The sequence below is a fragment of the Phycodurus eques genome, unplaced genomic scaffold (genome assembly GCF_024500275.1).
Source record: "Phycodurus eques isolate BA_2022a unplaced genomic scaffold, UOR_Pequ_1.1 contig_101, whole genome shotgun sequence".
In the NCBI taxonomy this organism is placed as follows: domain Eukaryota; kingdom Metazoa; phylum Chordata; class Actinopteri; order Syngnathiformes; family Syngnathidae; genus Phycodurus; species Phycodurus eques.
In genome coordinates, this window is record NW_026904098.1 from 61,612 (window position 1) to 84,601 (window position 22,990).

Consider the following 22,990-nt stretch of genomic DNA (forward strand, 5'->3'; position numbering starts at 1 on the left):
TCTAATTTGTACTGGTAAAGCCCCTTTAATAAGGCCTACATCCAAAAAAAAAGTTGAACTTTTTTTTTTATATTTCTTCATCAATTTCAGTGAGGATCATTTGGTCCAATCATACAGGATGCATGTGTTTCCTTTCATCACCCTGTATTGTCCAAAACATCGCCTTCCTAATTAGACCAGTTGACGCACTGTATTCCAGTTTGTTTTCTATTTGCTGCCAATCATCTGCCTCCTGTCCTTGTTTTACTAATGTTCCCATATGTTTCCACTGTGGCTCATAATCTTTGCACAATGAAATATGTGGGACACTTGTATTTTTATGCAGTTCCTTTAATTTGTCCGGTAAAATAATTCCTGCCGCGACTTTTGCTTCATTGTCTGAGTACAGATAATCGACAGTAATTTCATCAGGTGTCGCATGTCGTATCTTGTTTTCATATCCTGGTTACAAAAGAGGATTTGTTGAGTTGGGAAGCAGGCTGGCTTAGTCATGCGGTAGTTTGTCCGTATTCTCTTTTATTTTATATAATTTGATTCCTGCAACGCGGCTATTTTTTGTGTATTTAACCCACCATTAAAGGCGTGTTCAGCTATCCCTGTCTCTAAATATTCAATTTGATCAGGATCCTGTTTTTTTTTTAAATTTAATTTAATGAACTTCCAACCTTTACACTGCAGTGTATCCCTGTTTTTTATTTGACTACTTCCTTTCCCCATTTGAAAGAATTTGGTTCAGTGTAATACTACCTAGGGTAGTCTAGAACACTGTTTCTTTTCAGTAGGACGGTGATTCAAATTTACTTTCTGTGGTAATTCTCACTTCAACTCTTTCGAGTGGAGAATTCTTGCCTTTGCATCCACAAAAGTTCACCGTTTACCTTCCCACTGTTTTGGTATGGAATGAAAAACCTAGTGGTTTCCCATTTCCCATTTCCACTCTCATTCAAACAGTTTTCATTCACACTGGCTCGTCAGAGGACTCCGCCGTCCTCTACGGAATTTAACTACGACGCCACGAAACTTTCCGAGTTTCTTTAACGGAATTTAAGTACGTACAGGACTCCGCCGTCCTCGCGGAATTTGTCGGACTCCGCCGTCCCTCTACCACTTGCCAGTGACTAGTATTACACAAGGTTTATTCTGTCGCGGACTTCTTCGTCACGCAATTCACTCACTCTTTAATTCTTTTTCCGAAAAAAATGTTGTTTTATTAAATTTAACTCACCAAAGTCGTCTTCAAACCTGTGGATTGTTGTCAACCTTCAGATCCCAGTTGAGCAGAACGAAGACCAGCCCCGGAAAGGGTCTCAATTGCCGTGGCCACGGTCTCTTAACTGGATGTCGGCTCCACAACTGGAACCCTCGGGTGTGTTGACATCCGGCTCGAAGGACCAATTTAATGTTGGATTTATCTTACCCAACGTTATAAAAAAATAGACACAAAAGGAATGAAGACGCTGGTTTCTTTTTCTCATGAGGAGGGCGTATGGGAGATTGTTCAGATTTCAGCCTCTCATCACGCTCGAAACAATCTCTCCCGTCGCTCCTGCGTTTATTTGAAAATAGGGAGGTTTCTAAGTTTACAAGACATACCGTACTAAGCTACAAGACACAACACACTAAGGGGAGGGTTTCAAGGTGAAAACATGGCACCAACACCTGCCACGTCCCGGCCACGTCCTTCTCTCTGATGATTCCTGCTGAGTCATCTTCTTGAAGGCGAGACATCTTCCTTTATCAAAATCGTCCATAATACTCATGCAAGCTAAGCAAATAAATGATAACTTCTACAATATATTTAACAAGATACATACAATAAAAGCTGGTACACAGAATACAAGCATGTAGATTTCTGTCAGTAACATAGTCATTACTTTTATATTAAACATTTACATTTGCATTAAAAGCTTCTTGATCACTGCTTGTCTCACCAGGACACTTGTGTGTCTTAACCCGAGCCTTACGAGAGAATCTTTGACCACAACCTGAGCAGGAAAAAGGTTTCTCACCAGTGTGTGTTCTTGTGTGTATTTTTAAGGTTCCCTTCTGAGAGAAGGTTTGACCACAAACTGAGCAGGCAAAAGGTTTCTCTCCAGTGTGTGTTCTTGCGTGACCTGTCAAATGTCCCCTTTGAGAGAATCTTTGACCGCAAACTGAGCATGCAAAAGGTTTCCCACCAGTGTGGGTTCTTGTGTGTCTATTTAAGCTTTCCTTTAGGGAGAATCTTTGACCACAAACTGAGCAGCCAAAAGGCTTCTCACCAGTGTGTGTTCTTGTGTGTATTTTTAAGTGTCCCTTCCGAGTGAATCTTTGACCACAAACTGAGCATGCAAAATGCTTCTCACCAGTGTGGATTTTCATGTGTTGTTTAAAATTGCTCTTAGAAGCAAAGGTTTTCCTACATTTCGAACATTTCCAGCATTTACTGGAAGTGTGACATGTCATATCACCTTCCAACTGTTCATCAACAACATCATCATCATCACCGTCTGTTTGTGATCCTCCACAGTGGTCTCCATCACTTGAGCTGTTGCTGTTTGGTGGCTCCGCCCCTCGTCTCTCCACACTTCGACCTTCATCTTCACTCTTCAAAGGGACACCAGTGGATGGAACCTTGATGATGTCCTCCTGCTCTTCCTCTTTCATGTGAAGGAACTCTTCCTCCTCCTCTTTGATGTGTTGAACCTCTTCATCCTCCTCTTCCTCTTTGATGTGAGGGGACACTGACTGCTGCCGCTCAGAATGAAGATTTTCACTGACGCCTGCAAGACAAAAGAAGACAAACACAAATGGGTCAAATCTAATTTGTTTCCAATATTGATAAGCTCCTTGGTCCTCGATCCTGTTTCCACGTTAGCGCCTTCAACCAGAGAGCCTAATGGGACTAATGGGGTGACGCAAAATCGTAGAACAGCGGAACGCAGCAAAGTTGGGCGACCCTTCAATTTTACACGTCATCATCCTTAGAAGTTGAAAAAAGTAATGCTATTTGTGACAAAGTAAGGAAGAGAAATCACAGGTTTCAAATTTAAAGAGTGAAAGTAAAAAAAAAAGTATAGACACCTAAAAATGTACTTGAGTACAGTAAAGAATAATGTGTACAGTAATAAAACTGCGATAGATGAACCGCGATAGCGGAGGGTTTACTGTACTTGGTTACGAGAGTGATTCGACTTGGCATGAACAAATGTTGACTCAACTTGCCTACAAGACACAAAAAGGGCAAAAATCTTGCTGGCAATTTTCCAAACACGTGTAGGTTGTGTAACACTGTTACACTTTGATCATGCAACAATGGCCACGAGCCTTTCAGATCTTCTGAAATTTGGCCTACAACCCTCAATCCACATCATCATGAGGGGATGCCATCACACTACACGCTATTGGATATTATTTAAAAAAATGATATGTAACGTCAGACAGTGCTCATCAGAAAAACCCGGGAATAATATGAAAATTAGAATGTGTTTCATAAAACCAGTGAGAGAGAAGTGAACCCACCTGCTCTGCGTAGCACAATTCGAGGCTGCAGATTGAACGCAGCGTCCAGCAGTTGACGTTGTGGCTCCTTCTCCTCTTTTGGGCCCCAAAGTTCCTCCTCGTACTCTGCTGTCCTTGCACACATTTTCACACGACGATCGCAACACTTTGGAGGGATGAGAAAAGCAAGTGCAAGTCAGATGACATCGAGATGACGATTTGGACACTGTGGGTTAAACACTACGTTAGTTAAAATGGCAAAGCACCAAAGTCAACAAGAGGAAACAGGAGAACGGAATGATTGGAAGAAATATGAGACAGAAAGAAAACAGCTCATTTGTGACAGGGAGAGAAAACATTGTCGAGATTCTACAAATGGATTCACAAAATAGGCGTTACAGGATGTGATTTCAGTACCTCAGACAAACAAAGCTGATCATCTAGTTGTTGTTTTTATCTCATTTAATTGTTAACTCACAGATTTTGTCATGAATTTTTGAAATCCGTGTTCATGACAGTAAAATATACCAATTTGAGGGACTTTTATTTTGAAATGCCACACCAGATTTGGATGGGACCTCTTTTGTTGGAGACCTGGGGAGGAGTTGTGTCCCCCAGAACTGGACCGGTGTTGCGATATCTCATTAAAAAGATTTAACAGAGTTTTTCAGTCAGGGGTAATGACAGCAAAATATGCAGTTTTCAGAGATTTTTATTTTGAAATAAAATATCATATCTTCATCAAACCTCTTCGTTGAGTCCTTGGTGGTCTGTCACACAGATCTGGACTTGTCTTGCGATACCAATGGGATTATGTTGGGGTGGCTTTGGCTCTGGAGGTAGAACAGGTTCGAATCCCTGCTGCGACTGTCCGCATGTCGAAGTTTCCAAATAAGAAGCCAAGTGTGCTTGCTTCAAGCAGTTTATTTGAAAAGTAAAAAATAATTGTTATTGCCAATTATTTACAATGCCCGTTTTGACAAGGCCGACAGCTCCAGTCAGAGAATATCCACTTTCGGAGATTCATTCAGGGTGCGGGGGACGACAGGTCACACACACTACAAAATGAAAAGGGACACAGGGTAAAATATACAGCAACCTAAACATGCAAATGAGACAAAGAGGAGAGACCCTCCACTAAGTGACCCACCACCTGGAAACCTATGGCAGCCCACCTGTTTTGGACTTGTCAAAAGCCTGTGATCCAATCAATATTGACATCCTCTGATGCCACAGTGCTGCAGTTTCCTATCAGCATGATGACTTGACTGCGAGTCATTTTTAAGGGAATCCAACTGTCGATGGTCCGACCCTGCCGAAATCCCCGGTAAGCCGACCGTGCCAGAACCAGGTGGAAAACTGGCCGCCCCGTCATTAGTTAGGAAAATTTAAATAAATCACCTTCCTCATCTGTCAGCACGATACAAAAAACAGCTTATTATTAGTGTTTAAATAAAAAGTGGCGATCTCTCAATCATCTATTTTATCGTGTGTGCGTGTGTGAGAATATCTTGAAAACTGCGTTACGTTTGTATAAAAAATAAACGCGCTCGCTCACAGACGCACCTTCAACAATCGACAAGCAGAAATGAATATTGACAAATGATATCATGTAAATATTCATCATCATCATGTCAAGTTATGATAAACGCACACACAACATTTAAGAAACGTGTGTAAAATCATGGATATATTTGTGGAAATCATTTTGAGACAAACTTCTACCCATAGTTATCATGGCAGATGAAAAAATACAAAGCCAGCCAGTTTCGAACCAGGGACCTTTCACATGTGAGGCAAACATGAAACTGCTGCGTCATGTTGTCCAGACCGGTCCACCGTGCACTAAGGGGCGCTGCCAGCCAAGTAACCAGATGGGAAAAAAACAGCTTTTGACGATTTGGACCATAAATCACGGCGTAACGAATAACCTGAAAAACCTAAAACAAAAAACAGCGAAGGACAAAAGGAACAGAGTCACGATTATCATCTACCATCCTGCAGACTTCAACCTCCACCGTCAGGCCCGGAACTCCATCCATCCATCCATTTTCTGAGCCGCATATCCTCACAAGGGTCGGGGGAGTGCTGGAGCCCATCCCAGCTATCATCGGGCAGGAGGCGGGGTACGCCCTGAACTGGTGCCCAGCCAATCGCAGGGCACATACAAACACACAACCGTTCGCACTCACATTCACACCTACGGGCAATTTAGAGTCATCAATTAACCTACCATGCATGTTTTTGGGATGTGGGAGGAAACCGGAGTCCCCGAAGAAAACCCACGCAGGCACAGGGAAAACAAGCAAACTCCACACAGGCGGGGTCAGGGATTGAACCCCAGACCTCAGAACTGCGAGGCAGACGCTCTAACCAGTCGCCCACCGTGCCGCCAGGCCTGTAACTAAGGAGAATGATTTTAAAATAAAATTGCTTCCATTTCCGGTTTCAGTTTTACAGTCCTTTATGTACAGAACTGCATACTTCATTGACACACTTCTTTCATTCCCGGGTTAAGCGTGTTATTGTTTGATGTATAATTCGCTGAATGCTTTATTTAAAAAGTAAAAAACGGTAGATGAACTCTTCAGGATGAAACGTATTTCAAGAAACAAAATTCTGATGCTTATAAAAACAAATAACAGGCGCGTCAAGATCAAAGTTCACCGTCATCCCGTATCGGTTAATTAGCAACAGAAAGCTCTGTGATTCCTCATTAAGTTTAATATACTTTGATAATTGTCAGATTTACTTTTCAGCAATGAGACACACAAATAACATAATGGGGTAAAAAAGTTCTCTCTTCTCTCTGGTGCATCAATGAGCAGTATGCAAACATATTTTTTTCTTGGTATTTACTTACCTTTTGAAACTTAAAGTTAGAAGCGATTGGTCAAATTTTTTAATTTCCTAAGGAACTCCTAAAGAATTTGTTGAACGCAGGCATGTTTTGCCACTCAGTCCGAGTGGCACCTCAATGGGGGGGGGGGGCGTGTTCCAGTGGGAATGTGACATGAGCGCATACCCTCGATACTAACGAGGAGTCCCTTGTACTGCATTCACCGAGTGTCGACCACGTCAATTCACCTGAACGCATCGGCAATGCCAGCTCGCGAGGCCGTTTGCTGGTCCTGCTAACGGATAGCCCGACGGCTTTCGTCGTGTTGTGGTTCTTATGTTCACCAAACAGGCGTAAGGTCCCTGTTTGGAAACGAGGCTGATGGGCTTTTTTGTTTTCCCACAAAGAAGAGACCCGCGAAAACTGCTTTCCTCGTCCAACTAACAACAACTTGTTAACTGAGTGTCAAGCACAGATATTGCTGTGTGTGCATGTGTGTGTATGCAGAGCCAAAACTACAACAAAAACATCTGCAATTTACTGCATAGTGTTTTCTCAAGTTAGAAGTGGGCTGAAATATCCACATTTATGCAGACAGTCCCAGACAAATACTACAATACATGAAAGCTGTTGTTTTTGTTCGTGTAAATATAAACACGAGTGGCACGCCGTAGCCTTCATGGTAACGACAACATTCCCAATATGGTGGCCACGTAGGCACGACCATCAGCCGGGCTGGCTTATCTCATGTTAATACCCAATAGAAGACGTTGTGTGAGGTCGTGTGACTTTCTGGTGTTGTCTGATTGGTGAACTAGACTTAAACGTCACTCGCGCTTAAATTGGACAGGAGCAAACAGCGCCCAATGCAGAAGTCAAAGCCGTGGTCTCGTGCACGAGCAGGGGAGACCTGCGAACCATCAAGGAGGCTTCTCCGGACTTTCTGTCACCAACTTTCGCAAATCCCCTCAGTTTTTTCCCCAGAGTAACTCACTGGAGCGGCGTCCGCGGTTTTCGGCGCACGGAGACGGAAGCGGCGCCACAGAGGGAAACGAGCCGGCATTCAGGTGAAACTCCGCAAGAGAGGACACAGATTGGCGTTCCCGTCGATCCACCTCGCGAATGTACTCTCCCGACCCAACAAAATGGACGAGCTTCATCTTCTGTGAAAGACCAGTAAAGACTTCGGACGTTCCGCGGCCATGTGCTTCACGGAGACCTGGCTTTACGACGCTGTACCCGATGGCGGCGTCATGCTCCCCGGCTTCCACATTCATCGAGCGGACCGCGACATGGAATCATTGGGGAAAACAAAGGGCGGCGGGATATGCCTCTGTATCAACGAAAAATGGTGTACGGACGTCACAGAGCTCAGCATTTGGAGTCGCTGTTTTTGAACTGTAAACCATTCTACTCGCCACGTGAGTTTGCATATTTTATACTGGCTGGAGTCTATATTACACCGCAAGCTAACACGAACGCCGCATTGCTAACGCTCGCCGAACAAGTCAACGAAATTGAAAAAAAACACCCTGACTCACCCCTCATTATTCTCGGGGACTTTAACAAAGCTAAATTCAACCACGAACTCCCTAAATACAAGCAGCACATCGACTGTCCTACCAGGGAAAATAACATTTTCGACCACTGCTACACTCCAGTACAAAAAGCATACCGTGCTATACCTCGTGCAGCCCTGGGCTCGTCCGATCACTGCTTAATTCACTTAATACCGACGTACAACCAATAACTTAAATGTGCGAAGCCTACAGTGAAAACAGTGAAAAAGTGGACCGATGAAGCCAAGATGGAACTTCAAAGCTGTTTAGACTGCACAGACTGGAGTGTCTTTGAAAATTCAGCTGGCAGCCTGGATGAATATACGGACACTGTCACATCCTATATCAGTTTCTGTGAAGAGGTTTGTGTACCAACAAAATCTTTTCGCACATTCAACAACAACAAGCCGTGGTTCACTGCTAAACTTAAGCAGCTTCGCCAAGCTAAGGAGGACGCATATCAGAGCGGGGACAGGGCCCTTTATAATCGAGCTAGGAACCAGCTGACGAAAGAAATTAACATTCTAAATCAGTCTGGCATGCATTCCAATCGCTGACTAATTAAAAGCGACGATCCCCCCAAGCTGAGAACAATAGCACACTAGCCAACGACTTGAATACCTTCTACTGCAGATTTGAAAAGGACAGTTCCATCCTGTTTCAAACGCTCCACCATCATTCCAGTCCCCAAGAAACCTGCAATCTCTGGTCTGAATGACTACAGGCCTGTCGCTTTGACATCTGTGGTCATGAAGTCCTTTGAACGTCTCGTGCTGGACCACCTCAAGAGTGTCACAGGTCCCCTGCTGGACCCCCTGCAGTTTGCCTACCAAGCGAACAGGTCTGCGGATGATGCAGTGAACATGGGACTGCTCTTCATCCAAGAACACCTCGACAGTCCAGGGACCTACGCGAGGATCCCGTTCGTGGACTTCAGCTCAGCGTTCAACACCATCATCCCTGAACTCCTTTCAACAAAGCTTCTTCAGCTCAGCGTCTCACCTGCCATCTGCCAGTGGATTTACAGCTTTCTGACGGGCAGGACACAGCAGGTCAGGCTGGGGGAGGCCACCTCATCCGCACGCAGCATCAGCACTGGGGCGCCCCAAGGTTGTGTCCTCTCTCCGCTGCTCTTCTCTCTCTACACGAACGACTGCAACTCAGCGAACCAGACTGTCAAACTCCTGAAGTTTGCAGATGACACCACTGTCATCGGCCTCATCAAGGACGGTGACGAGTCTGCATATCGACAGGAAGCGGAGCGGCCGGAGCAGCGGTGCAGTCGACACAACCTGGAGCTGAACACGCTCAAGACGGTAGAGATGACCGTGGACTTCAGGAGGCATCCTTCGCCACAGCTGCCCCTCACGTTGTCCAGCTGCCTTGTGTCAACCGTCGAGACCTTCAAGTTCCTGGGAATTACAGTCTCTCAGGACCTGAAATGGGCGACCAACATCAACTCCGTCCTCAAAAAGGCCCAGCAGAGGATGTACTTCCTGCGGCTTCTGAGAACGCACGGCCTGCCACCGTAGCTGCTGAGCCAGTTCGACACACACGACATCGAATCAGTCCTGTGTTCTTCCATCACAGTCTGGTTTGGTGCCGCTACAAGAAAGGACAAACTCCGACTGCAACGAACAATCAAAACTGCTGAAAGGATTGTCGGTACCCCCCTACCCACCATCGAGGACTTGGACGGTGCCAGGGCGTTCAAAATCCTCTCTGACCCTCCGCACCACGGTCACCAGTGCTACCGATCAATGCAAACGGGAACGAGCAGACATTCCGACAGCTTCTTCCCTCTTGCGATCAACTTCTTAAACACCTAACCTATAATTCCATTACAACATGCTGGCAATTTTTTGACTTGAGTTCGTTGTCACATTTCTGTGGGGCCAATTATGTATTACTCGTGCACTCACGGCAGTTGTCTCGCCATGCTGCACTATTTGCATATACTGGCCACTCATGCCAGAGTAGCATCTGCTCCATTTGCACACTGATTGAGGAGTATCTGCAACATTTGCACAATCGACATTGTCCCAGATGATCGCACGACTCGTCACTTTAAACCGCATACACCCCTTGAAGTCTCGGCGCCCCACCGGACTATTGCAATATTAGTCGTTCGAACTGCTCTAAGTGCTAAAGGACTCTGCATCTTTTTGCACAATTGTCAAAAAAATAAATAATAATTTACCGGCATTACCAGATAACTAGCAACCCTTTAATGCACAGTGACTGTTTTTTTTTGTCAATGTCTTTCTGTCTGGAAATGTTCTGTAAATTGACTGCCTGTTGTCGTACTCGAGCGGCTCCAACTACCGGAGACAAATTCCTTCTGTTTTTTTGGACATACTTGGCAAATAAAGATGATTCTGATTCTGAAATAGCTGATAAGTAAGCAATCATTGATAAATAAAAGTTGCGATCATTGTCACGAAGTAAAAGTACCGTTACGTCTTAACAGCAGAAGCGCCGGAAGTGTTTTTTTCTGGTCTGGTGTTAGTCTAAATCCTCATCCCGCTGGTATTTCAAATTGTAGCTCCACGGTCAGAGTAAGTCCTCAATAAAACAATTTTTGGGACAATTTATGGTTTATACCTTGTTGTAAATGGCATGTATGTATTAAAAAACATTAACAATCAAAATATTAATTTTCATCGACAGTCATAAAATCCTTGCACTCTTGACATTCATAAAAATTGTGGCTAAATAGTTTTTAAAAAAGCAATTCTTTAAGATAAAACGCAAATGTATTGTACCAAAAAAATGTAACTAAAACTTTACTTAAGCAGCGATAGTTTGGCATACCGCGAGAGGAGCCCACGTACCGCACTTTGAGAATCCCTGCCATGAAGCAGTTCTTCGGTTTAGGGGGCAATCGCTTTTTCCACACAGGGCCATGTCGGTTTGGATTTTTTTTCCTCCCTCAATAAGAAAAACCTTGATTTAAAAACTGAGTTTTGTGTTTACTTTTGTTGTCTTTGACTCATATTTTAATTTGATGAGTGATGGGAAACATTTAAGTCCAACAACAACAAAAAAAGGACAACTGAACGTCAAATGCATTCTCCAAATTGTCTTTGGGTGTGAATTTGAGAAAACGAATGGGTGTTTGTCGACATGTGCCCTGCGATTGGCTGGCGACCAGTCCAGGGTGTGCCCCGCCTCTTGCCACAAGTCAGCCGGGTTAGGCTCCAGCACACCCGCGACCCTCATATGGATAAGCGCTGGAGAAAATGAATGGATGGTTTGTATGCTCGTGAAACCTCAACAAATTGGATGGAAATCGTCAACTCTTTATGAGGCTTCGTTTGGCCGTCACTATGACATATAGATATGAAGATTCCATTCAAATATGAGGGCAGGAATATTTGTGAACACAAGAAGGTAGTTAGGAACTCAACATCCCAAACCTGCTGTGTGTAACACAACACGAGGCTGCATGCGACCAGCGTCCACAAGTTGACGTCGTGGCTCGTCCTCCTCTTTCGTTCCAGAAAGTTCCTTCTCGTACTTTGCTGTCGTTCTCGCACAGATTTTGCACACGATGATCACAGGCGATCTCGAATTTGCGATGCGTTGCTGACAAACGCGTCTCTTTGTTAGCGGCTAGCGAGCTAAGCTAAGCTAACTGGGCCGAGAAGCTTCAACGGCCGTTCAATCCTCGATTAGTAACTGGTTCTTTTCTTCTGGTCGAGGTGATTCTTCAATGATTAGGCCGAATGAACAGTTGAACAACGTATTCGCAACTACAGAGTCGAACAATAAGGTTGGTGAAGGTTCAGCGTTCGTACCGTCCGGACGAAAGAAAGCGCGGAAGCTTTTTTCCGCTTGTTTTGTGGCCAAGGCTGCTTCCTGCCGTGACGTGTACGCAGTCTCGGACCAATCCGATCTCGCCTCGGTGTCTGGGTGCGTTCGAACACTTAGTCTGAGGATTGCGGTACTCGGAGCGACAGAGCGTGCTTCATTTTTGATAACTTTACTCATGAACGTGTTGGCTCTTGGCAGGGATGCGTCACTACATCCGCCATATTGGATGTGTCCGTTCTGCTCGTATCGAACGGCACACTCCAACAAGAGCTCTGAGTTCCCGAAGTTTCCGGGGTGCAGAGAGCGCGCCCGGAGTGAAATTCCAAGCGCACCTTGTGTTGATTGGTTGCGCGTTTGTTGTGTCGGTGCAGCTCGATTTGTATTAGGAAATCTGGGTGTGTACGTGTAATGGGATGCATCAAACATAAATCCATGCCGTGTTGTCAGCGTGCAGCCAATTGCTCGCAGGCGAGGATTGTTTGACACTCACCGATATCTTTGATAGGGAGATACGACACGCCCATTTTCAGTTCTGTACAGAACTCGGTGACTCCATGACCAAATGTGCTAAGAAAAACAAAAGAAATTAAGTATCAGTCCAATTTTTCTCTATCTGGTCTTTTCAGACCTATGATTATTTAATATGCATGGTTTTGTAATGTGGGAGGCCCGAATCCAAATCCAAAACCTTGGAACCGTGAGGCAGAAGTGCGAACCACTTGTTCACCGTGCTGCACATATGAATGTTTGGGCTGCATGCATGCATGGATGGATGGATAAAAGGATGGGTGGGTTTAAAGACATTTGAAACAGTTGCTTAGTTGGATGAGGAAAGCTGTTTTCGAACAGTCCCAGAAGGCAATACCTTGCTCGGATCGATAGATAGAAACTATTCACCCCGTGTGGGAAATTGGCTTAACTCATTTTTTAAAAGCTTTCCATATGATCCAAACACTCTTGTGTTTGTATTATGAGAGATGTGGAAACAAGAGGACAAAATAAGGTGTACACACGCACGCTCACCCACACTCGTGATTAGAATACGTCGACGATACGTGGCTTCACTGTGGACAAACTTCCCTGTGACACGTTTAGCAGTCGTAATACGATGTTTAAAAAGTAAAGCAGTGAGTGCGCTTCAATGGTTGTCCACAAGCCACAATATGAGCGTTTTTTTTTTTTCGTGGAGGACTTGGAAAGCAAAGCCAGCCAGACTGCACCCCAACAATACAAACCAATACTCTGGAAATTATGCGTAGACAATATACTAGAAATTGTAAAAACTGGACAAACACAAGAGCTGACGGAGCATCTCAACAACAATTAACACGTGAAGAGGAAACTAACTGTGATCACTGCACGTGTGCAGTATCCCTCTTTAACTTTTAAACAATGATATTGGGATGAATGTGGTGCCTTTATTTTTTTTTTTATTGTATGGAATATGGAGTCTGCAACAGTCCTTTCAAATAGCCACACACGCTTTTAATTCTCACCCGCCTCTTCCTGAGCTATTTATCTAGCTTTTTGTGGTTTAAGAAACGTGATAAAGTAGAATATACAGCTTCAAATGCCCATACAGGCTCGCTATTCAGGGCCTCCACGAAGCCAATTGCCAACATCGTTAGCCTAATTAGCACAACAAAGCTCAGCTAGCATAGAGGGCTAACGAATGCGAATGTTTTAAATAACACATTTTTAGCAACATTTGCACTCCCCAAAACACATGACTGTACTTGTAAACATCTTATATCTTATGGGAATTGATGTTTTCTACCACAAATAGTGACTTCGCCAGACATTTGTCGTTCTTCAGGCATGTCCTGAAACACTGAAGTTAACGCAAGACAAATTGACGTATAACACATTTCACCACACCAGAGTTCCTTTGTGGCCTCCTGGATGAGTCATCCCTGTTCTCTTGGGTTAATCTTTGGAGGCCGGCGACTCCTGAGAAGGTTCACCACTGTTCCATGTTTTCTCCATTTGAGGTTAATGGCTCTCCCCATGGTTTGCTGGAATCCTGAAGCTTTAGAAATCGCTTTTGTTAACCCTTTCCAGACTGATAGATGTCAATGACTTGATTTATCGACTATTCTGGAATTTCTTTGGCTCGTGTCATTTTGTTGCAGCTTTTTCTTTCTTTTTTTTTTTTTATAGCTCTTTTGTCCTATTTGAGTTTGTCAGGACAGATTCTGTTGAAGTCATTTCTTGATGGACCAGGTCTGGAGGTAATCAGGCTCGGGTGTGATCAGTGAAAATGAAACTAGACATTGACGTTGGCGTTTCTTTCTTCCAAACATTTTAAGATAAAAGGGTCTGCTACGACCCGAGAAGAATAAATCGTTGCACAGGATTCAAATGCTAATATTCCATGAGAACCATTTCCCCAGTCGTCACATCATAACATATCACATAAAATATGTGAATGAAAAGAATAAATGAAAAAAGAAAACTACATCAGATCATTGTATCTGAACCCACAGTGGACAATTTTAGACTTGTCACATTTGACAACACACCTTTTTCCTGCTCAGTTTGTGGTCAAAGATTCACTCAGAAGGGAGATTTAAAAATCCACACTGGTGAGAAACCCTTTTCCTGCTCTGTTTGTGGCCAAAGATTCTCAATCAATTGAAGCTTAAGAAGCCATCCAAGAACACACACAGGTGAGAAACCTCTTGGCTGCTCAGTTTGCGGTCAAAGATTCTCTCGTCAGGGAAACTTAAGAAAACACACAAGAACCCACACTGGTGATAAACTTTGTTCTTGCTCAATTTGTGGGCAAAGATTCTCTCGAAAGGGATTTTTGACAACGCACTCAAGAACACACACTGGAGAGAAGTCTTTTTCCGGCTCAGTTTGTGGAAAGAGGTTCTCTCATCAGAATCTGGCTAAGAGTAGCAAGTGTGTCGATGAGAATAGCAGTGATCAATGAAGGTTTCGCCTCTCATCTGAGCAGGCTTCTGCAGTTCATCCACCAAGGATTGTATTCTCGGTACCTTAATTGTATTCGCGGTACCTGCAAGATGAGGACACTGGGAATGATTTCATGTTTTTTCTGTTACCGTCTGTGTGTATTTTTCAGTTACATGAACTATCTTAGCTATTTTAATACAGTAGGTAGTATTGATTACTTGTGTACTATACCGTTTCATACTTCCTACTAATGTTGCGGATGACATGAAGAAGTGGCCAGAGATCACTTCGAACGTATGTAGCGTCTGTAGCTCGCTACTTTCTCAACTGTCACTTCAGACGGCTTGGAGGCGTATCGCTACCTCCTGCACAGTAATAAGGTCGGTGGGGTTTTGTGAAACGAGGTGGGACACAGTCTTATTTGCCTTTGGGCCAAACCCTTAAAGTTCATCGTCATAGATCATCAGGCTGTTGATGTGTTGCAGAAGGAATGAAGGAAGGTCTTGCTTCCTTCAGAAGGTCAAAGTTGATTCTTATGCCAGTTTTAATGATCATTTTCATTGCATGGAATGATGCACAGAGGTGGGTAGACTTGCCGACAAGTCTTCAACTAAGAATATTCTTATCACAATTGTTTTGGCAAATATGTTTCTCACAGAATAAAGAAGAAAGCAGTCTTGTCTTTGTTTTTTGGTTTTCTATACAAAAAGCTATTTCCATCATCTAAACAAAAAAGAAAGAAGTGGGGGGAAAAGAAGCAGAGGAGGCGGCCAGCTGTCCTCTTGCTCCCCACACTCTCTTTCAAGCCAAAACCCCCAAAACCAGATCACGAGGCCCATAATCGGGACATTCCCACCAGCTGCACAGCCAGCTGTTGTAACTGCTTGGGAATGTCCTTGGATAACGCAAACGATGGCTTGGTGCTATTCATAGGACTATTTGTTTGTTTGTGTGCGTTTATCCTGACTTATCATTTGGGGACTTACCATTCCGGGCTTCGCTGGGAACAACCCTCTCGCCGGACTCAACGACGATCGGTAGGAAACGGAGCGAGCGCGATTCGTGAAGCCTCTGGCGCAAAACTGGCGAGCAGTTTGGCACAGGAAGCACAGCCGGAAGCCGCGTCCACACCGCACGCCTGCAACGACTCTGTTCGTCTCGGGCTTGGCTTGACGCGCAATAACGCAAATGGACAAAAAGGTGAATATGGGAACCCCACGCGGGTCCACACGAGACGGCGGCGAGGTTGCAAAACGCCAAACTAACAGGTGTCCAACTCGAGGGGTGGGGCCCACATATGCCTGCCGCATCACTTTATGTGGCCCACTAAATTAAAATGTGTGTCGACTTCATGTTTCTGTATGAATGGGTTGGTTCTTTTCTTTTACCAAAATTGCACTTTTTCTGTACTCTTCATTTTTTTTTTTTTTTTTACACGAAATACCCTCTTAACTAAAACGGAACAGCAGTTTCACACTTAAATATTGACATACCATAATTTTCCATGACTTCTGATTTTAAAATTAATTTGTTGTGAACAATTTACACTACTTAAGAAAAATAAGGGCTATTGGGCTTTTAGAGGGGAAAATTTCAGGACGAACCTAAAATACATTATGATCTTTACACCCCGGTGAACTTCATTTGACCTTTACAGAACATTTTAATTCACATGTCCAACTGTTCAACGATTCAGTCCTTTTTGCACAACTTGCCGGCAACATCACAACATGTGTTTGATCCTTGAATAGCCTAATACATTTCCTGGTTCAATTAAAATATGTATTGTAACAAAGCTTGATGTTATGCTGGTAACATTTGGACATCATACGTCCCAAACACCCCCTAACGAGTCATCAACAGTACCTTGCCATTTCAAGTGTCACACAGAAGTCATCAGCAGGTTGCAACTGGAAGAGTCACAGAAAGGCATAGGAGAGTATAGGCTTGGAAATTTCCACGAATCAAACACATTGTGAATTTTTGTTGTTCAGCTCCTTGCTAGAGAACAGCAATTTGTGCAAAAAGTACTGCTATATTGACCTATTGAACAGTCTTAAGTTTAGAAAAGGTCAAATAAAGTTCACCGTCAAAGGTTATGGTGCTTTTAGGCTTCATCCTGAATTGATGACAAATTAATTGACACCCTCAAAAAGGTTTGTAATTGCCTACAGATGCCACAAAGTGGTGGCAAAGCATTACTTACGTCGAACTAAAACTCCTAAAATCACTTCAACATAATGGCTTGGCATCAAGAAGCCACCAAAGCAATACTGTTATTACAGTATATAACGTTAAATGTTAACTATTGATATTTCAATATGTATCATTACAGTAACAGCATTAAATATACTGGTTACAATAAACACTTTAAAAATACATGCACTGGTTTAGTGGTGACCTGTGTCCCAAACCTTTAGAAATGTTATGATTATCAGATTTCGCAAATGTACATTAGTGTTTGTGCAAATGGGTGAACAAGAAGTTGATGAAGTTAAGTCAATTCACTGGCAGTTGATTACAGGCAGATCTGCCACATCCAATATGGCAACCACACTGCCGTATCGCAGCACGAGGCCAACCTGCGCAGGGCAGCGTCCACGAATACGCGTCGACGTTCTTACTCACGTTGACGGATCAGCCGAGCGGCGAGCCTCTCTCGATGGCGCGGCCCATGAGGCCGAAGAGGTCGGAGGGCGCCTTGCTCAACTCGAACATTTCCGTCACGCCGCCCGTGAAGTCCTCGAAGGCTTCGGACGCGCTTCCCCCCGACAGCGCCTCGTAGCAGCCGTTCAACCTGAGGCGGGCGGAGTCCACACGTGACTTTAGCGGAGCCCGACTCCGACCCGGACGGCGACTCGGCGCTCCTCTTACTTGGCGTAGGCCTTCTCCATCAGCGCGCTCCAGAACTCGCAGCTTGCCCTTCTTCACGGGCAGACGGTCGTCGATCACCACCTCCACCCACTCGCCGAACTGCCAGAACTGTGAACACAGGATGCCGTGCGAGGCGCTCGTCACCATGGCAACGCAAGATAAACAGCATCCCCTGTCCTGCCTTCGCCCCCTGCTGGTCTGCTTCTTCATCTTTGCTTTTAGGCTTGACCCGATTCTACAGCTTCTACTCTGGTGATGCCACAAGATGACAGAAGATGGCGCCAAAGCGAGACTTTAATATTAGGGTTTGGGCCAGAGCACAAAAATAACGAACAAATCTGCGAATAACAAGTATGTGTGGGAACACTGTACTCTTCTCTTCCCTAGCTTAGCTTTGGGAAATGAAAAGCTCTGTTCCGACAGCGACGGTGTCAATCGGTCATCCCTGCATCAGTCACTTTACTTGCGAATCACTTGACGCGCAGCACTTCTCGCTACCGATGATGGACAATGATTGAAATACATGCACTTAATCAGGTGGTGGTAAACTTATGCTTGGCATTTAGGGGTACACATGATAGTTTTAATGAATTGGCATGAGTGTACTTGGGAATAGTCTTCCGATGTTGGGGTTCCAGACGCAAAAACCACACAGGAATCACCTGGAAGTGGAAGATTCCCGCGTATCCCCGCTCAAAGCTCTGTCCGTGCGGGACCACTCGGTGCAGGAGGGTGTCGTTTAAGGTCGGCGAGGCGATGGCCGCCAGCAGCCAGCAGTCCCCTGCACACGCGTACAATGTCACAAGACTGGAAAAGCCTTTGCGCATTTACTGTACGTGATATCCAACTCAAGATCCATGTACTTGTCCTCACTAGTAAGAAAATTCTGCACACTCATAGAACGACTCGGACACACTCGTACAACCCCAATTCCAATGAAGTTGGGGCATTGTGTTAACGATAAATAAAAACAGAATACAAAGATTTGCAAATCATCTTCAACTTATATTTAATTGAATACACTACAAAGACAAGATATTTAATGTTCAAACTGATCAACTTGATTGTTTTGAGCAAATAATCATGAACTTGGAATTTTCTGGCTGCGACACGTTCCAAAAAAGCTGGGACAGGGTCGTGTTTTCCACTGTGTTACATCACCTTTTCTTTGAACAGCATTCAATAAACGTTTGGGAACTGAGGACACGAACTGTTGAAGCTTTGAAGGTGGAATTCTTTCCCATTCTTGCTCGATGTACAGCTTCAGCTGTTCAACAGTCCGGGGTCTCCGTTGTCCTATTTTATTTTTTTTGACGTCCATGAAAAAGATGTTGCTTGGATGGCAGCATATGTTTCTCCAAAACCTGTATGTACCTTTCAGCATTAATGGTGCCTTCACAGATGTTGGCTTTTGAACTTTGCATCCATAACAGTCCGGATGGTTCTTTTCCTCTTTGGCCCAGAGGACACGACGTCCACAATTTCCAAAAACAATTTGAAATGTGGACTCGTCTGACCACAGAACACTTTCCCACTTTGCATCAGTCCATCTCAGATGAGCTCGGGCCGAGAGAAGCCGGCGGCGTTTCAGGGTGTTGTTGATAAATGGCTTTTGCTTTGCATAGTAGAGTTTCAAGTTGCACTTACGGATGTAGTGCCGAACTATATTGACTGACATTGGTTTTCAAAAGTGTTCCTGAGCCCATGCGGTGATATCCTTTACACATTGATGTCGGTTTTTGATGCAGTTCCGCCTGAGGGGTCGAAGGTCACGGGCATTCGATGTCGGTTTTCGGCCTTGCCGCTTACATGCAATGATTTCTCCAGATTCTCTGAACCTTTTGATGATATTATGGACCGTAGATGATGAAATCCCTCAATTCCTTGCAATTGTACGTTGAGGAACGTTGTCCTGAAACTGTTGGACTATTTTCTCACGCACTTGTTCACAAAGAGGTGAACCTCGCCCCATCTTTGCTTGTGAATGACTGAGCCATTCAGGGAAGCTCCTTTTCTACCCAATCATGGCACCCGCCTGTTCCCAATGAGCCTGTTCACCTGTGGGATGTTCATTCCAAAACAGCTGTTTGATGAGCATTCCTCAACTTTCTCAGTCTTTTTTGCCACCTGTTGCAGCCATCAAATTCTAAGCTCATGATTATTTGCTAAAAACAATCAAATTTATCAGTTTGAACATAAAAGTATCTTGTCTTTGTAGTGTATTCAATTAAATATAGGTTGAACATGTTTTGCAAATCATTGCATTCTGTTTTTTTATTTACGTTTAACACAACGTCCCAACTTCATTGGAATTGGGGTTGTAGAACGACTGTGTCAAACTAAAAAGTTATTTTTCCTCTTCCACTACTGGTGCCACTTTTGACCTACTAGCATAACTAAGGATATCGATTAAATCCCCCTTTGGCCGTTTGAGCATTTCTTCGATATCCTTCAGATCCAGCTTGAGCTTCATGTACTAGTACACTCTATGTCCTCAATTCAGCGCACTAGTAGAACAACTAGAATGTCTATGTCTTACTTGAACGGTCTACTAGTACAACCTTATATCAAGGATATTGAATAAATGTTCAAATAACTTTCCATACGCTACTAGTATGCAATTTATTCACACAACTAGTCAATGTAAGTAGCAGGGCATTTCTGCACACTCGTAGGAAAACATTGACATGCTAGTTCAACAACTACTGTCCAGTATATGTGACCAGTGAGACACAGCGCAACTGTGCACTAGCAAGACAGAGCCATTCTAATAAATGCTAAAGCGGCTTTCTTTCGACTGCGAGGGGACAGGTATGTACTTTTCTGCCACCTAGTGGTGCGGAATGCACATTGTGCATGTCTTGCATGTTTGTGTGCCCGAATTCTCAACATTCCGCGCTCACCCAGCGCTCCCTGGCAGATGTCAGTACGCGTCGCTCCCTCCACGATGAAGGCAGGACGCTTGCACAACTCCTGCACACACACGCGTGGTGGGAAAGCAACGCGGGACGCGCCATCACGGCTGCATCGGAGCACGCGTGTCACGCTAACACGCGACACGACGAGCGCGCTACTGAAGCGGTTCTCAAAGTGTGGCCTCCCTCGAGTCGTACAGGATGTGAAAAAGCACTGAATAAAATGTTCAATTCGTGCACGAGTACAATTCGGTTGTATTTAACTTTGAAGTGCAAAACTGTTGCATTTCATCTTTTAGAACTCAGTTCAAGTTAGGTTAAGTTAAAAATTAACTTCTGTGCAATACGTTTTAATTCAGTCATTTCAATACAGTTTTTCATGTTTCTACATTGTAGGCTAGTGTTAACGATTAAGATTCTGACAGTATAATAACTGTGATCATGGTATCAAATGAAATATTTTTGAAAATATTTCATTTTGAAATCCACGCACAACATGAGGAGCAGAGTCACTTTGACTGTGCTGACGACTCAAAAATCAAACAAACAAACAAACAAACAAAACCATCTCATAGCACTGCTGGAAAATGTTAACAATTTAGAAACTAGGACTTTTTAAAACCACAATATGCCATGAAAGCAGTAACTGGCCCATGCCGAGTTCAAAGTGAGCATAAGGTTACCTTGGTTCACAATAATGATAATCAAATATAGTTCTTAGGGATAAAACCTCTGCCTGTTTTATTCAGAACCACTGAGGCCTACTACGCCGCAAGTATAATGCTGGTCGTGATGGTGATACTCGGAGAGCTCCAAGTATTTTTGGAGTTGGTACTTTGTCAATCAAGTTTGACGGAATGTTACGCCGCCCCCGGAGGTAACCGAGAGAAGACCCGCCCCGGTCGGGGATTTGTCAGCAGCGGGCTCAGAAGCAAATTTCCTGGACGACAGCGGCTGTCTATCGCACGCCGGGTTCCCGAGCTCCTGTGCCAACCGACGCCCACGCGTGACGATGCAAACAAATAAGCCTTCCTGCTTTATCAGACACGCGCGCACGCTCTCACGCAACTGATCGCAATGCTCGGTGTTCCACGACACTCGTCATGATTCAATACGCGGAAGGCACGTCGACACACGCGCACACACGGTTGCAGAGGTAAAAGGTCAGAGGTCAACTCTGACTTTGGGCGGTATGGGGACGAGCGAAAGCAGCCGCGCCCTGCCGGGGTCGCGTGACGACGTTCCTCACCCGCCCGACCTCACTTCCCATTTGAAGTGAGGTTTTTGGAAGAAAAAAAAAAAAGTGTCGGACGTCAAGGAAAGCTTTGCGAGTGAAAGAGTGCGGAATTGTGACCTGCGCGCGTGCACGTTTCCTCTCGTTCCGAAGACGAAAACGTGTGTGAAGATCGACGAGGAGCACACGGCCTTCTACCTTCTTTTTCTCCTTCTTTTGCCTTCTTCCTCCTCCCTTTCGTGCCCTTTTTATCTTTTTGCCTTCTTCTCCAGGGGCGGAGCCAGAGGGGAGGCCGGTGTAGCACTGGACCCCCCCCGAAATCTCAAGCTAAAGTTAACACGCAGTTACATCTCAAGACGGTAAAAACGCAAACTGCTCAGCCGGCGCAATGCAGTGTTTCCATAAGTGTGCCAGTCTCTCTCACACACAAACACGGGCACATGGTCAAGTTACATCGCACGCCACTTTCAACAGTGCATAAAAGCTTTTGTATTCCTGGGCGATTTTTTTGGGTGAAACTAATTTCTTGGAGCTGAATTTGCCTCAATTTGCTATTCTACAAACATTTGATTTTGTAAAATTGTATTTGTTTTTTTAGATTATAAGTGATATTGTTGAGCAACATCTGAATTTGCACAATAATCTTTGATTTATTTATTTTTATTTTATTTAACGTTAATAAATCATGTGACTCACTAGTTACTCACTACTTGAGTAGTTTTGACACAGAATACATTCTTGCTCTTACTCAAGTAATTATTTGGAGGAGTACTTCTTACTTTTACTTGCGTCATATTCAAAAGCGACAGTACTCTTACTTAAGTACAATATTTGGCCACTCGACCCACCTCCGCTTCTTTCGCAAACGATTCGAACCGCTCCAACTTCAAAGTGTTCAGCTCATTCAAGCCATCCGATGAACGAGGCAAAATTGTTCAGATTTCCGAGATTTAAAAAAAAAAAAAGTCCGAAAAAAATTCAACATTTTTACAAATTTACCTACAGTTTCCTTATTTCAACTTATTTAGGTCATTGAAGCCATCCCATGAACTATTCAAAATGACTAAAATCTTCTAGATTTTCAAAATAAAAGCCTGAAATGCAAAATGTTTACATAACTACCTCCAGTTTCCTTATTTTTCGAAAGATTCAAACTGTTCCAACGTCAACGTGTTCAGCTTATTCAAGACATGCTGTATACTATTTTAAATTGCTAAAATTCCCAAGATTAAAAAAAAAAAAAAAGCATGAAATTCAAACAGTTGTGCGTGTGAGTGGAGTGCCTACTACGACGACTACTACTACTACTACTAATAATAATAACAAAATAAAGCACTTTTAATGCTCTATTATT

The 22,990-nt window shown here is 44.0% G+C and overlaps 1 protein-coding gene and 1 pseudogene across 7 annotated transcripts; both read right to left on the minus strand.

The window, feature by feature from the left end:
* Positions 1-1,476: 1,476 nt before the first annotated feature.
* Positions 1,477-11,732, minus strand: LOC133398382 (zinc finger protein 239-like). Of its 7 annotated transcripts, none has more exons than XM_061669975.1 (4): positions 11,298-11,732; positions 4,228-4,538; positions 3,502-3,646; positions 1,477-2,762 (listed from the first exon to the last, which is right to left on the minus strand). In XM_061669975.1, the coding sequence occupies exons 3-4, from the start codon at positions 3,623-3,625 to the stop codon at positions 1,882-1,884; spliced, it is 1,005 nt and encodes a 334-aa protein (XP_061525959.1). In that variant the 5' UTR covers positions 3,626-3,646; positions 4,228-4,538; positions 11,298-11,732; the 3' UTR covers positions 1,477-1,881. The 7 variants fall into 7 exon arrangements, with proteins under 7 accessions (XP_061525959.1, XP_061525957.1, XP_061525955.1 ...); XM_061669973.1 differs by having other exon boundaries at positions 4,228-4,890; XM_061669971.1 differs by having other exon boundaries at positions 4,228-5,420.
* A 3,707-nt stretch (positions 11,733-15,439) lies between these two features.
* LOC133398377 (calpain-1 catalytic subunit-like) lies at positions 15,440-22,430 on the minus strand (annotated as a pseudogene).
* Positions 22,431-22,990: the final 560 nt, after the last annotated feature.

Excerpts from the sequence above, each read along its gene's own strand:
- LOC133398382 (XM_061669976.1), bottom strand. The coding sequence starts at position 3,625 with ATGTGTGCAAGGACAGCAGAGTACGAGGAGGAACTTTGGGGCCCAAAA. Across the intron at positions 2,763-3,501 it reads AATTGTGCTACGCAGAGCAG|GCGTCAGTGAAAATCTTCAT; the intron begins GTGGGTTCACTT and ends TTTGTCTTGCAG.